At 40.2% G+C, this 16,325-nt stretch overlaps 1 protein-coding gene across 2 annotated transcripts in view; it reads right to left on the bottom strand.

Annotated features, from left to right (window-relative positions):
• The window catches only part of DMGDH (dimethylglycine dehydrogenase), a 69,626-nt gene that overhangs the window by 33,754 nt on the left and 19,547 nt on the right, over positions 1-16,325 (bottom strand). For both annotated transcript variants that reach the window (XM_055298717.2, XM_063612817.1), the window contains exons 6-11: positions 14,575-14,823; positions 12,557-12,755; positions 3,406-3,575; positions 2,854-3,007; positions 993-1,158; positions 52-182 (exon numbers count right to left, since the gene is read on the bottom strand). In XM_055298717.2, coding sequence (XP_055154692.1) covers positions 52-182; positions 993-1,158; positions 2,854-3,007; positions 3,406-3,575; positions 12,557-12,755; positions 14,575-14,823 — 1,069 coding nt within the window. The remainder of the gene's footprint in view (positions 1-51; positions 183-992; positions 1,159-2,853; positions 3,008-3,405; positions 3,576-12,556; positions 12,756-14,574; positions 14,824-16,325) is intronic.

The following is a 16,325-nucleotide window of genomic DNA, read 5'->3' on the forward strand; positions in this document are numbered from 1 at the left end:
CTGAGTCAATATATAACGTGTACAAAATTCTCTTACTAGGTGTGCACTTACCTAAGATCATGAAGTTCTGATCCAGAGCCAGTAATTAAAAGAAACTCCCCGGGAGATTGGTGAGAAACAGTCAACTCAGCATACACTCGACCTTTGGGTGTTAACATGTGACTTATATTTGTAAAACCCACCTACATAAAAAAATTTACAATTACCTTAGGATGAACTAAAAATCACATGCATCCTTTTAACACCTATTTAAATAACAATGTGGGTGTTAAGAATGAAAAGTGTCTGACTCTTACCATTTGTATCAATTGTATGAATTATCTGTAAAACTAAACCCAAAATAATTTGAAGTTCTCCATTTAAACAATCATTTAAAACTATTTGTCATTTAAAAGCTATTCTTCATTTAATTGCAGAACTCAATTTTAAGTTCCCATCAAAACAATTAAGCAAAGTCATAAGGTCCTTGGATGAGAATTCACTCAACAAAAATTTAAATTTGAAAATTAGTTTGTAGGCTGGGCGTGGTGGCTCATGCCTGTAATCCCAGCACTCTGGGAGGCTGAGGCGGGTGGATCACCTGAGGTCAGGAGTTTGAGACCAGCCTGGGCAACATATAGTGAAACCCTGTTTCTACTAAAAAATACAAAAATTAGCTGGGCGTGTTGGCACGTGCCTGTAGTCCCAGCTACTTGGGAAACTGAGGCAGGAGAATTGCTTGAACCTGGGAGGCGGAGGTTGCAGTGAGCCAAGATCACACCACTGCACTCCAGCCTGGGTGACAGAGCAAGACTCTGTCTCTTAAAAAAAAAAAAAAAAAGAAAGAAAAGAAAAGAAAAGAAAAAAAGAAAGAAAATAAGCTTGTATACTTTTGGTCAGTTGAAGAGTTCTAGTGTTCATTCAGCAATCATTAGGTGAACTAAAATAACATGTGGGATGAAGAATTAAATAGGTCAGAATCCTAGACCTTGTATCCCTACAAGGCTATTTACCTTTGGAATGACATTTGCAAAGAGATGGTCCAGTAGTCTAATGGAATCTTGGCCTTTGATGTTAAACTTGCCAAATGGTGATAGGTCAGTTACCCCTACTCTTTGCATAACCTGTTTATACTCCGAGCCCACAGGCTCAAACCAGTTTGTGCGGCGAAAACTTGGCCTGAAACACAACATTTGGTGTCATAAAACAACTCCCGTTCATTTTTCAAAAATTACAGAATAGGATATTTTAACAAGCCCTACTCATCTAGAAAATCCTACGGGCAGCAGGGAGTGGGACCATGGGAGGCGAGACCATGCACCCTGAAATTCTGTTCTGCAAATCATTCATGTATTTTGGAATGTGACCTTTTAAAGTTACTCATTTATCCCTTTGACCCATTTTGCAGTGAGTAAAGTGCTGATTAACTGGAAAATAAGACATAATTCATGGGCTCTCAGATCTGGAAGAGAGTTTATAAGTCAACCAGTCTGGTGTTTTCAATTCTAGATGCATATTAGAATCATCTGGAGAGCAATTTAAAATGGCCCTAATTAAATCAGAGTGTCTGGGTTGGGGGGCGGGGTGGAGCTATCTGGTCCAGTGCTTCTCAAACATTAATGGGAATACAAATCACTTGCACTTGTTAAACTCCACATTCTGAAGCAGCAGGTATGCGGTGGGACCCCATAGTCTGCATTCTCCCAGGCTCGCAGGAGATGCCTATGCTGTTGGTCCACACCTGGGGTACATAAGGATCTGGTCCCAAATCTTCATTTTTCAGAGAAAAGGCATAAAATGATTTCCAAGGCCTTTGCATTAATGACAGAGCCAGACCTGGAACAAAGGTCTCTTGACTCATTACTAAAGGTCCTTTCTGCTTTATGAAGTGGACTTCTAATGTGGTATTTTAACTTCAGAGCAGGATGCTATGTCTGTAACATGAATTTTCAATAGTTTAATTATTAAATGGTAGAAGAAACTTAGGCCAGATCCAATCAGCACTAAGTGAAGAGTAAAAGTGATGTATTAGAGTCATTTAGGAAAAACCAAATCAGTATTTGGCCACCAAATAATCTAGACTGGCTGCTTATAAAGCCCAAATTTATTCATCAACAACGGGTTCTCTGTTATACTTTGTACGAATTAGATCTAGTCTTAAAATAGCAAAACCTATTGTAAAAAGCAAAATCACAGCTCAAAAATAAGGATAACGTAACTTCTAAATTTGCAGCTTGTTTTCCCTTGGTCTGTGGATTCTCTTGAGAAAAATATATATAATCACTATTAATCCAAAGTACAACAATGGCAGGTAGCACTTTACCGGAATTCAGAGAACTGTTTTAGTGGCATACTTGTTTTCGCTTAACCTGGAATGCTATGCAAATAATCTTTTCTGCTACTCTATCAACTGTGCATATAATTTGCATGGCTCAGTGCGCACACTCTAGAAAGCAGTTGCTTTGAGCAATTTCAGGATGAACAGAAAATCCAAAACTCCAGGTACATTTTGTGGTTATACACGATGTGATTCCACTGAGCGTCCTAAAGTACAGCAAACCTTTAGGAGCCAACTGAAGCCACGTGGGAATTTGGAGGGGGTTGGAAGGTTCCTCTGAGGGTCTGGTAAATGCCAAGGGGCTTCACCAAGGCCGGCTATAGGACTCGCAGGGTCACGTGAGTCCTAGATGTGGGCCAGTGTCCCGTGGGCTAGACTAATGCCACCACTGCCAGGGAGTAATTTTTGTAGGACAAGGCTCAGTGCTCCTTGGAACAGGGTGGAGCAATGGAGTGTAAGGCGGAATCAGCACTTTTTGCTGTCCCGTTGTTTCACCCCTCGGTCAGAACCACAGGCAGGTAAAGTCCTTCTCCCACCTGTACTGAGTGTCCTGGCCTGGTTTGTAGAACCAGTGCGGCTGCTCCCAGCCAGCATGGAACCCCATGGAACACTTAGACTCCAGCCTTTGATAGAGCCCACTGACTCGTTGAGTTGGCCTTCCAGCAAACCGTTCTTCTTTAGGATAACCAACTGAAAAAGAAAAATTGGTACTTCAAATCACATACAGCCAAAACAACAAGATACTTTTATGGGATTCCAAATATGGAAATACAGTACTTAAAATCCAGATGCATAAACATACATACATGCATATATATGAATGATTTATGTAGAAAACAGAGCTGTCATTTATATGACTCATCAAAGAGTAAAGTAAAAATATATTTAAAATTTAAAAACAGCAAGGCATTTCACATGTTAAATATATACATCCATATATATTCCTTGTTATGTCTTAGGGGCACAATGCTTTTTGGAGTCCCTAACTACCGCCATCCCAGTGAATAGAATAAAGACCATATAAAGTCAGAGATGCTACAATTCAATTCTGTCAACACTTTGTAGACAACAGTAAATTTGCACCTTACCAATATTGTTGAATCCATATGATTCTCTTGCTTTGGCCTCAGTGTACTGGGTTGTTGTCCATTTGCCATAGCGATTAGGATCCAACTCTATCAGATCAAAAGGAGGTTCTCCATGCAGGATCCAGTCACTGAGATATTTCCCTACCCCACCAGCGTGGATTATGCCATATCTTTCAAATACAGGGATAGAAAACCCATTACTAACACATGTAGTTTTCAAATGGAACATGATCAAACTATTTTACAGGGCTTCAAATTTGGACTGTTCTGTGCTAATCAGAACACACAAGTAACATAATCTCTATGGAACAATTTTTTCCTTAAAAGTGACATGTTTAGGCATCCAAATTAAATGTGCCTGACTTGATAGCTAGTTTATTTACAGTTTCAAGAGATGTACACCTGCAAAATAGCTCCTTATTGGGCAGGGGACAGTAGCTCACACCTGTAATCCCAGCACTTTGGAAGGATCGTTTGAGACTAGGAGTTTGAGACCAGCCTGGCCAAAAAAGTGAGAACTCATCGCTACAAAAAAAATTAAAAAGTTATCTGGGCATGGTGGCACAAGACTGTGGTCCCAGGTACACGGGTGGCTGAGGCAGGAGGATAACTTGAGCCTAGGCAGTAGAGGCTGCAGTGAGCCATGTTCACACCACTGCACTCCAGCCTGGGTAACAAAGCGAGACCCTCTCTCAAAAAACAAAACAAAACAAAAACCAACAACAACAAGCAAAATAGATCTTTATGGAGAAAAGGCTCGAGATCCTTGACTCCTAACTAATAAGAATTTTGCTTTAGGAAAACTAGAGGTTGGAGCCAGAATGCAAACAGGCAGATGTGGCTGGTACCCTAACAGCCCTCCTGAGCTATGATTATCCTGACTGGTAGGAAACACGGTGGGAGAAACATGTACTGTGGTGTCCCATCCATCTCTTCTCAGACTCAACTTAGTTCTGACCTCCTTAGACAATGACCTCTGTGCAAGGAACTTGAGCCATTATCTTAGAAACATTCAGGCAAAGAGGCCTTCACCTGAGGACTTGTGGAAAGAGGTAGAAAGGAACACTGTCTCTTGTATTTTGCAACTAATAGGCCACTTGATGGGGAAGGTGGGCTTGTTTTCTATTTTCCTAAGATGATACTTTAAAATCAAGAACACGATGTGGAAAATAAAGGGGTTTTGACATCAGAAAATGGATTGGTTTTACATTGGCCATGTGTAGTTCTACCCACTCAGTTTTGTCTAATGAAGGCCTCTACTGTGGGTTCATCTGTGGTAGTCAGGAGCTTCCAAGGAACTGAATGAGAAGGGAGTCATGGGGAGAGAAGCAAGAAAAGGGGATACAAAGCAGACATCAAGACACAGAAATGCTAGTATCCCCAACAACAGCAACTTAGCCAGAACCACAGCTTCTAAGAGCATGGGAGGAACTTTAGCAAACGCTGAAAATGTTAACTTTTCCCACAGCAAGACACCTGTTTTGCTTTCATAAAAATGAGTGCCTATATTTTATAAAAGACTTTCTCAAAGAGAATAAAAAACCAGCAATTTACATTCCTTTGGGCATTTTAATAGACATGGGGCATCCAAATTATCCACAAACAACCTCTCTAAATTTTAAGAAAGCAAGAAAAATTATTATTATTATTTTTTTATTATTATACTTTAGGTTTTAGGGTACATGTGCACAATGTGCAGGTTTGTTACATATGTATCCATGTGCCGTGTTGGTTTGCTGCACCCATTAACTCGTCATTTAGCATTAGGTATATCTCCTAATGCTATCCCTGCCCCTTCCCCCAACCCCACAACAGTCCCCGGAGTGTGATGTTCCCCTTCCTGTGTCCATGAGTTCTCATTGTTCAATTCCCACCTATGAGTGAGAACATGCGGTGTTTGGTTTTTTGTCCTTGCGATAGTTTACTGAGAATGATGTTTTCCAGTTTCATCCATGTCCCTACAAAGGACATGAACTTAATGAAATGAAGCGAGAAGGGAAGTTTAGAGAAAAAAAGAATAAAAAGAAACAAACAAAGCCTCCAAGAAATTTGGGACTATGTGAAAAGACCAAACCTACGTCTGATTGGTGTACCTGAAAGTGATGGGGAGAATGGAACCAAGTTGGAAAACACTCTGCAAGATATTATCCAGGAGAACTTCCCCAATCTAGCAAGGCAGGCCAACATTCAGATTCAGGAAATACAGGGAACGCCACAAAGATACTCCTCGAGAAGAGCAACCCCAAGACACATAATTGTCAGATTCACCAAAGTTGAAATGAAGGAAAAAATGTTAAGGGCAGCCAGAGAGAAAGGTCGGGTTACCCACAAAGGGAAGCCCATCAGACTAACAGCTGATCTCTCGGCAGAAACTCTACAAGCCAGAAGAGAGTGGGGGCCGATATTCAACATTCTTAAAGAAAAGAATTTTCAACCCAGAATTTCATATCCAGCCAAACTAAGCTTCATAAGTGAAGGAGAAATAAAGTACTTTACAGACAAGCAAATGCTGAGTGATTTTGTCACCACCAGGCCTGCCCTAAAAGAGCTCCTGAAGGAAGCACTAAACATGGAAAGGAAAAACCGGTACCAGCCATTGCAAAAACATGCCAAATTGTAAAGACCATCGAGGCTAGGAAGAAACTGCATCAACTAACGAGCAAAATAACCAACTAACATCATAACGACAGGATCAAATTCACACATAACAATATTAACTTTAAATGTAAATGGGCTAAATGCTCCAATTAAAAGACACAGACTGGCAAACTGGATAAGGAGTCAAGACCCATCAGTGCGCTGTATTCAGGAAACCCATCTCACGTGCAGAGACACACATAGACTCAAAATAAAGGGATGGAGGAAGATCTATCAAGCAAATGGAAAACAAAAAAAGGCAGGGGTTGCAATCCTAGTCTCTGATAAAATAGACTTTAAACCAACAAAGATCAAAAGAGACAAAGAAAAATTATTAAATATATGCTTAAAATGTTTATTAAACTTAGCACATTCACTTAACCAGGCCCAATGCCCATATAGAACAGGTACCATTTTTGAGAGCTATATTGTTTATAAGATTTGAAGGCTTGTGAAGTTTTACCAACACTGAGTGCCTCCCATTTACCAGGCATAGTTTCCGTCTAACACGTAGAAGCTGATTTATGCTTTAGCAAGTCTATTTTAAGGAGAAAGATCAGCCCCCACACAGAGGCTAAATAAAGTCACACAGCAGTAAAGAGTAGATTCAGGATATAAATTCACTTATCTGACCCTGGAACGCATGCTCCTTATTACTGGACTTTCCTATCTTCAGTGGTTCTCAATCTGTTCAGCCAAGACACACATAGCAGATACAGCACTGTCTATATTTTTGACAGACTTCCAGGGCAGAGCCAGGGGTGCTTTAATTTCCTATGGCCTGGCTGCTATACCGTCATGTTCTTTCCTTTTCAACCATGCACATGAGCAAACAAATGGGCAGAGTGCTGTTATTTGGGTGGGAGTGGTGGGGTGGGGGGGAATCCTGAATCAAATCTAATTTATTTCTATAAAGTAAATATTTTACAAACAAGTTATCCAACCATTAACAAGCTTTACATAAAATTTCATACAACTGAGTGTTATGAACTACACATGGCCAATGTAAAATCGATCCCTTTTCTGATGTCAAAACCCCTTTATTTTCCACATCATGTTCTTGATTTTAAAGTACCATCTTAGGAAAATAGAAAACATCTCTGGAGAATCCCTGGCTTAGTAGCTAAAAGTATAAAAGTATGGGGAAAAGATCTGGGTATGATTCTTGTTCTGCCACTGTTAGCTGGGTGACCTTGGACAAGTTATGTAACCACTCTGAGCTTTATTCTCCTCCTGTGCACACTTTATGGTGCTGGCGGAGAATTCATTGCCAAGGCATTAAAAAGCACGTAGTATACTGCACGGCACATAGTGGGCAAGGAACACATGGTGGCTATTGGGCCCTTGTATGACCAGTTGAAAGGATTTTCATAAGGAAGTAAGGTGTGAAGTGAAAGTAGAAGGGAACTTAAAGAGGAGAGGACAGTTAGGTTCTTCTTCTGTCTCTAGTATTAAACTGCAGAACTCTAGATTCTTCTCAATGACCCCAGGCTGCTATGCTTTTTGAGCGTTTGTATCTGCTTTTTATAACTCTGTTAAATGACTGGATGTTACATCTTATAGCACTCTCCCCTCTTTAAATTTGCTGTTTATAATCTCTTCTAAGCCAAGAAAATCAGATTCAATTAAATACAATTCATAAGACTTTTCTGGGCCTTGTGTTAGTCACCTAGAAGCAGAAAAACTTGCTGGAATTGTGACAAAACAAATGTCCGAAGTAAAATAGCTTTGGCTGAGGATATTCTGTGAGCAAAGTAAATGGTAGCACATATGTAAGCAGTTTGCAAACACCTATTCCCTGAACTGGCTGTACCAAGAATTGCAGATAATATTATAAAGTACAGATTCCTGGGCCCCTCTCCAGACCACTAAATCAGAATCTACAGGAGTAGTGTCTGGAAATCTGTTTGTTTGCTTGTTTGTTTCGACTCAATACATATTTCATGGTGCTATGGACTGAATGTTTGTGTCCTCCCACAATGCATCTGTTGAAGCCCTAATCCCCAATGTCATGGTATTTAGAGATGGGGCCTTTAGGAAGTACTTAGGGTTAAATGAGGTCATGAGGGTGGGGCCCTCATGATAGGATTAGTGTCCTTCTATGAGGAGACACCAGAGAGCTTGCTCTCTCTCCACACACACCCACCCACCAAGGAAAAGCCACTTGAGCACACAGCCAGAAGGTGGCCATCTGCAAGCCAGGAAGAGCGCCCTCACCAGAACTCTGCCATGACGGCTCCCTGATCTCAGACCTCCAGCCTCCGGAACTGTGAGAAAGTAAATTTCTGTTGTTTAAATCACCTAGTCTATGGTACTTTGTTATGGCAGCCCAAGCGGACTAAGCCACATGGGTTCTAGTGACAAACAATAGGAATTTCACAGATGAGAGGTACAGGAGATAAAAAATGTGCATGTGCTAAAACCCTAAAGTATAATAATAAAAAAAAAAAAATGTGCATGTGACTAACCACATGGTCAAGACTCTGCTTTCTAACAGATGATTCTGCGCCTCACCCAGGTATGGGAACCACTGGCCTCCAGAGCCATGGAACGAGTGCACTGATATAAGCCAGGAGGGGCAGCTAATGGGGGTATTCCATTATATTACATAAGAAATATCTTAGAAACCTCAACTTTAGGTAAGGGGAAGGCTTTTTTGGTTTAGACCAAACCTGTCAAAGACAGGGAGGCACTTTGCCCACCCCCACTCCCACCTGTTGTCTTCTCCACCCACCTCCCAGTATCTATGACCTGAGAAAATTAGCCAGAGCAATCAGGGGAAGAGTCTGACATCAGTCACATGCAAACAGATGTGATTTCTAGGTTATAAGTAACTTGTTCTAGAGGAAGCAACTTCCTACTTTCCTTAGCAATTAGTTAATAGGTGTTCCACACGAGATCAGTGACTCTATCTGCTCAGAACATGCCTTACAGTCAATGATCCTCAATTTCTATTATTTAATACTAAAATTCAATTGGAATATCAAAGAGAATAAAATACTTAGGAATAAATTTAACAAAAGACGTGCAAAACTTTTACTCTGAAAACTACAAATCTTTGTTAAAGAAATTTTAAAAGACCTAAGTAAATGGAAAGACATTTCATGTTCATGGATCAGAATACTTAATATTGTTCAGATGTCAATACTCCGCACATTGATCTACAGATTCAATGTCATCTCTATCAAAATCTCAGCTGGTTTCTTTGCATAAATTGACAAACTGGTCCTAAAATTTATGGGACTTCCAGCCAAAACAATCTTGAAAAAGAACAAAGTCGGAGGATTCACACTTCCTGATTTCAGAAATTACTACAAAGCTAGTAACTTCTAGTAACAGTAATTAAGAGAGTGTCAGCTGGGTGTGGTGGCTGATACCTGAAATCTCAGCACCTCAGGCGGCTGAGGTGGGTGGATCACTTGAGGTCAGGAGTTTGAGACCAGCCTGGCCAAAATGGCAAAACCCCATCTCTACTAAAAATACAAAAATTAGCCAGGTATGGTGGCACGTGCTTGTAATCCCAGCTATTCGGGAGGCTGAAGCAAGTGAATCGCTTGAACCTGAGAGGTGGAGGTTGCAGTGAGACAAGATCGTGCCATTACCTGGGCAGCAGAGTAAGACTCTGTCTCAAAAACAAATAAATAAATAAATAAATAAATAAAAGACAGTATAGTAGTCGCATAAGAATAGACACAGATGAAGGAACAGAATTGAGAGTCTAGAAATCAACCCATACATCTATGGTCAATTTATATTTTATAAAGATGCTGTGGTATAATAAAAATTAAATATTTGGTCTTTGTTCCCAGTTCCTGACACAGAATTCATAAAACATTTGAGATTTACTATTTTTTTATTGTTAATGAGATGGCTCTTGTGGAGAGAGGAGAGCAGTCCTAAGTAGCTTAGGATGGGGGCTGGTAGCTAGAAAAACCAACCATGTGATTAGAGAGTTAGAACTTTCAGTCTCACTCCCTACTCCAACCTCCAGGGAGTAGAGAAGGGATATTGAGTGCAGCCACCAATAATTTAATCAATCATGCCTACATAATGAAACCTCCATAAAGACCTAGGCATGGGGTTCAGAGAGCCTCTGAGTTGGTGAACACAGTGATGGGCTAGGAAGGCACCTGGAAAGGGCCTGGTGGTGCTGCACCCCCCGCCCCTAACCCCTCACATTTTGTCCTATGTATCTCTTCCATTTGGCTACTCCTGAGCTGTATCCTTTATAATAAAAGAGTAAACATAAGTATTTACCTGAGTTTTGTGATTGGTTCTAGCAAATTATCAAATCTGAGGAAAGGGTTGTGGGAACACCCGGTTGGTCAGAAGTATGGGTGTCTCCCGAGACTTGAGACTGGTGTCCTAAGTGAGAGCAGTCTTGTGGAATGGATCCCTTAACCTGTGGGGTCTATGTTAATTCCAGGAGTTGGTGTCAGAATTGAATGGAATTGTTGGACACCCAGTTAGTACTGGAGAATTGGAGAATTGGTTGTTGGTGTTGGAAAATACCACACATTTGGTATGAGAAAAGGAATCAGAAAAAAGACATTACAGATGCCAGCATAATTCAATGAGGACAGAATAAGCTTTTCAATGAATAGTTCTGGGACAACTGGCTATACCTATGAAAAGACTAAAGTTGGACACCTACCCACCTACCTCACGTCATATACAAGAATTAACTCAAAACTGATTACATAACTAAATGCAAAAGCTAAAACTATAAAACTCTTAGAAGAAAACATAGGTTTAAATCTTCACGAACTTGGATTAGACAATGGTTACTTGTATATGACACCAAAAGTACATGTGAACCAAGGAAAAATACATATTCTGGACTTCATCAAAATTAAAAACTTTTGTATTTCAATGGACACCATCAAGAAAGTAAAAAAACAACCCACAGAATGGGAGAAAAGTTCTGCAAATCATGTACCTGATAAGGTTCTTGTATCTAGAATATATAAAGAACTTCCACAACTAAACAATAAAAAGACAAATTACCCAATTATGAAAATGGCAAAAGAGATGAATAGACATTTCTCCAAAGAAGATACATGAGTGATGTGCAGGAGAAGCACTCCTACTTCCACATGCCTGCATATGGACTCTATAGGTGATTATATAAGCCCTCAATTACATTATAACTTCCCATCCCAAATCTCCATCTGACTTTCTCCCTCTGGATGTCCCATATACCTAAACTTAACACTTCAAGCCCACCCCATCAAAAATGGAACTCATTATTTTCTTGGCTCTCTCTCCATGTCTCCAACATATAGACAGTGGTCAAGTTAGAAAGGTTGCCATCATTTGCCATTTTTCTCTTTCCCTTCAATATCTTATGGAATTGATCACCAAATCTAGATAATTTTATCTCCCATCTCTCAGTCTTCACTGCTGCTACCTTAGTGGAGACCCCAGCCTCTCTATTGGATCAGCAGAGCTGTGCCTCACGCAGCCCTCCAGCTCCGGTCAGACCTCACTGCTTTGTTGTCAGCTGTATTCCAATGCCTAGCCCTAGGCCTGGCACAGAACTAGCAGTTATTAAACATGAGTTGAATAAATGGCCAAATAAAATGGGGAATAAAAATAGAATATTAGAAGCTGTGATATGATAGTTGAGTGGGCTTGACATCAATATTCACCAAATTAATGGAACAAATATCAGAAATGAAACATCAAAGAGGCAATGGAGTCATAAATGGAAAGCAACCTGAGGAATTATAAAGAAACAAATCATGTTGGACAAACATGAATTATAGTGAAAAATGCAGCAGACATATTATACATTTGATATTTTGAATTATCTTTGTCACATTGTGTTATGAAAACATCCTTATAAAACTGGGGCAAATTGACTATCTGAAGATACACAGCATAAAACCAGAAACAATTAATTGAAATGGCAGGAAATATGCAAAGAGAAAGCTCCAGGAGGCTGGGCGTGGTGGTTCACACCTGTAATCCCAGCACTTTGGGAGGCTGAGGTGGGCAGATTGCCTGAGGTCAGGAGTTCGAGACCAGCCTGGGCAACATGGTGAAACCCTGTCTCTACTAAAAAAAAAATACAAAAAATTAGCCAGCGTGATGCCAGCTGCCTATAATCCCAGCTACTGAGGAGGCTGAGGCAGGAGAATTGCTTGAACCCAGGAGGCAGAGGTCGCAGTGAATCAAGATCATGCCACCGTACTCCAGCCTGGGCAACGAGAGCAAAACTCCATCTAAAAAAAAAAAAAAAAGAGAAAGCTCCAGGAAATCATTGCCCTTCTGTGTTCCAGGAAATAATTGCCCTTCTTTAAAACATATACAAGTGATTGAACCAGTCTTTTTTATTCGTTGTATGCATCCTTGGTCATGAAAGGGAGAAAACTCTCTGGGTCTCTCTCTGTTTCTCTTTCTCTCTCTCTCAGCCTTCCACATTTCCCTTTTGCATCCTGAGAATATGGAACTAGATTTAGCTAAAATAAGTGATTCTACAATAAATGTTGAATTACATGAAGATACTTACCCAAAGCCTATAGCCACCCAGTAGTTTCTGACCCCCTGATGGGGCCCCACCATAGGCAGAATGTCAGGAGAATACGTGATAGGACCATTGACGACACTGATGATGTCAGCCTTTTTCAAGACAGGAACCATTTCCATGGCAACTTTGATGTGTTCCATGATTCGATCTAGATCAGACTCAAAGAGTTCCTTTCCAAAACCTAAAAAATTTGCCCTTGTGGTCAGGATGCCATAGCTGAGCTGACAAGTCCTGCAAAGTGATTTAAGCCTCTGACATGGCCTACATTTAAAGATGGCCTGTTAGGAAAGTACTGCCATTTTTTGTTAAAGTCTAAACTTGATATTCACTATCAACAGAGGAGTATCCATTTATATTACTGAAAACAATGGTATTGATCTTGAAACAAAATCATAAAAGTTAACCTTTAATTAATATAAAATTTAAATGTATGAATAATATAGTTTCTGATATTTAATCCAATCAGTTTTTTTAAAGAAAACTATAATTTGATTTGTCAAGAAGATCATTATGCTTCAACTAACCATAAGAACCTGTTTCATCCCCTGAGATGAGGGCAAATGGGAGTTTACAAAGTCATGGCAGAATACTGGAAAAAGTGGAACACTGCTCCAGGATCTAAGAGGATGGATTTTAGACCCCTTTTAACTCTCCTTTCAGCAAGGAAGGAATGGCATGGAGGCCTCCTTCCTCCAGCCTGCCCCCACACACATCCAAGGGCTAGAGTCCTGAAAAGAGGCAGGGTCTTGAAGCGCAATCCTCCTCTTGTCCTAAAAGTCACTGTGATGAGCTTCTAAAAGAATGTCTCCACCAACACTGGTGATTTTTCCACACAGCAGCCAGCCAGCTTCTTGCCCTTCCTGGGGACTACAGGTAGGGTCAGTCTCATGGAGGCCTGCAGACCATCAGGGTGGACTAGCACACATGGGTACCCGTGCTCACGGACAGCTAACAATCCAGCTCTCCCTCCAAATGGCATTATTTAAATATTTGTTCAAGATTTATTTGAACGAGAAGCTGCCAGAATGGGGGAACAGCAGAGAGGGAGGCTCTCAGTGGCATTTCAACCCTCCCTGTGGGATCAGGAGCAATTCTGCTCAGGCGCAAATGTGCAGAGCCCACTCAGCACAACCAAAGCCCTGAAACCAGCTGGCCTAACTTCTGTGGAAGGCAGTTTAGTGATCATTTGCTATTATTTTGGCCTACTTTTTGAGGAGTAGAGTGGAGGGATTCATTTCCTATCTCAAGAAGCTTATCAAAGTATAATTTTAGGAAGTACCATTTCCTACCTTTCTTTATATTCCCTGTAATATTTCAATGCCCCAGTGATTTTTTAGCTCTTTTTATAGATTAAAAGCTGAGATACCTCCTTAGATGACCCAATCTTCAATCTGGCTCTGTGGAAGTATTTGATGAAAAGCAAAAACAGAACCATCTCCCTTAAAGAACTTGAAAGGGAAACTATACTATCCCCTGCTTTGGCATAGAGGCACAAGCCTTTTCCATATCCATTTATGTAGCATGGGAAGTACTCCGTTTACAGTACCAAAAACCCTGCCCTGTTATAGACTCTTGGGTTTTCATTCTTAGTAGGATGGATATCTGGCCTCTGATATCAGTTGTGTTTCCAGCTGTAAAAGCACAATAGCATCTATATTCAAATCTTGAAAGTAGACCAAGCTGGCAGTGGATTGAGGAAAAAATGGGGAGGCAGGAGGTTGTGTGGGCAGGTAGAAATGTATCTGGAATCTTTCAAAGCAGCTGGAAATGTGTCTTCAGCTTCTCTAACATCAGCTACATCTTTCTTTTCCCCCACTCCCTGCTGTGATTGTTCAAAGGGATACGAGAACAGAGCTCACCTCAAACCTGTCACCTCCAATGTCCCAGGTATCTGAAAGTCTAGTATTATGCTGTTGTCTTATTCTACAGCCATCCCCCAGCCATGGAAAGGATGAACCATTCATGTCTGACTAGCACACACTTTTATTTGCTGAACCCACCTGGAGGAACTCCATCGGTGACCCAGGAGTCCTGAACTTTCATTTTCTCTTGACTTTCATATGGACCAAACAAAAGCCCATCCCTTTCCTGTCGAACATAATATGATCCTTCCAGGTCACGGAGCACAGGGAGTTCTCGTTTCAAAGCTTTCACTTCAGGTATAGTCGATGTAACAACATATTGATGTTGAACCGGAATGAGAGGATGTTCTAGTCCAATCATTTTACCTACTTCACGAGCCCAAAATCCTTAAACAAAAAAATCATTTAAAAGTGTCAGCACATATATAAACATATAACTGACACTCATATAGCAATTTATATTAGAATAAAATATTTAGAAGGCTTAAGGACTCATGGCAAAGTCTAATAAATGTCATAACAATCTAAACTTTTGTCATTGCAAAACTGAATGGGGGAAGAGAGAACAATATTTTGCCTTGCCCAGAGATTGGAAGATATCTGTGATCTAGGGGAACTCCATTCCTGAAAACGTTGTTGCCCATAAGCAAAGGTAGGCAGGAAAAAAACAAAAAAAATTTATTTGAAAGAAAAAACGAACAACCCAAATATACAAAATGTACAAATGTTAATAAGAAGTACTGTAACAAGACTGCCCATATTTGTGGACAGGGACGGTCAGGCAAAGGAAGAGGCCCCTGTGTTGCTGTGACCGACATAATACATAATGATATACCTAAGAAAGCCCTACAAGCCAACTCCTCTATCCTCTAAGCCCTATTCTCCCCAAATTGTTGATGCCTAAAATTCCAAAAGTACAAGATTGTTCTGTTAAGCTAAAATTTGAAAATGGTGCATACTTTGGGAGAGAAAGCACATTAAGTTTTATCTGTTGTTTTAAAAGTTTAGTTTGAATAAGTTTGTAAGATCCTTTATTGTAAAGGCACAAAAGCACCAGAAGTCAAAACCAGGGAGAAAGAGAAGCCACAGTAAAGGGGAGATTGGTCTCATAAGTAGGCAGGGAGTTCCCTAGACGAATGTTTCCCACTTCACCGTTAGCACAGAGATTGTCTTATTTGTGGAAGTAAATGTTATTTTTTTCATTTTCAAAAGATAAAACTGGATAATTTGTGGCTGAAAGGACCCTTGATTCTTTCCCAGGCTGACCCTTCAGTACACAGACGTGGGAGCTAAAGGCTAGTAGGGTAAGACACGCCCATGGCCACAGCGGACATCCTGTAATCATCACATTTTATTGGTTTTTCTTGCTGCAGACTTTATTTTAAAAATCCAAGGCACCTTCACTGTATAAAGAGATTTTAGAATCTAAAATAATAAAAATGCTTATTATTTGGCAAGGATATGGTGTTGACTGACCATCATTAGATGATTTGGGGGCAGGGAGTTCTATTTGCTTGTTTGTTTCATAATAATTTTGAGTGATCATTGAAATGATTACATGATCCTATTTATTTCTTTAGGGTTTGCACAATAAGTTTTTAACCAGTACTGTCTCTGCTGTTTTTCTGAATCTAATAAGGAGTTCTGAAGTCTCTATCATTATGAGGTTCCAAGCTAGACAGAGAATCATCAATTATGCGTCAGTCTGGGAACCTAGATTATGTACTTGTGTGTGTAAGTTTGTTTCCATGTAACCATCTAAACCTTTCCTTTGCATTCTATTGTTTTGTTTGTTGCAATGGCTAAGTTGGTCACACTTGTATAATGAATCCAGAAACAGGTACCCATTTGCAAACCAGAAATCTAACTGTGGGCATCAGAGCTATTTG

The sequence above is a fragment of the Symphalangus syndactylus genome, chromosome 11 (assembly GCF_028878055.3).
Source record: "Symphalangus syndactylus isolate Jambi chromosome 11, NHGRI_mSymSyn1-v2.1_pri, whole genome shotgun sequence".
NCBI lineage: Eukaryota > Metazoa > Chordata > Mammalia > Primates > Hylobatidae > Symphalangus > Symphalangus syndactylus.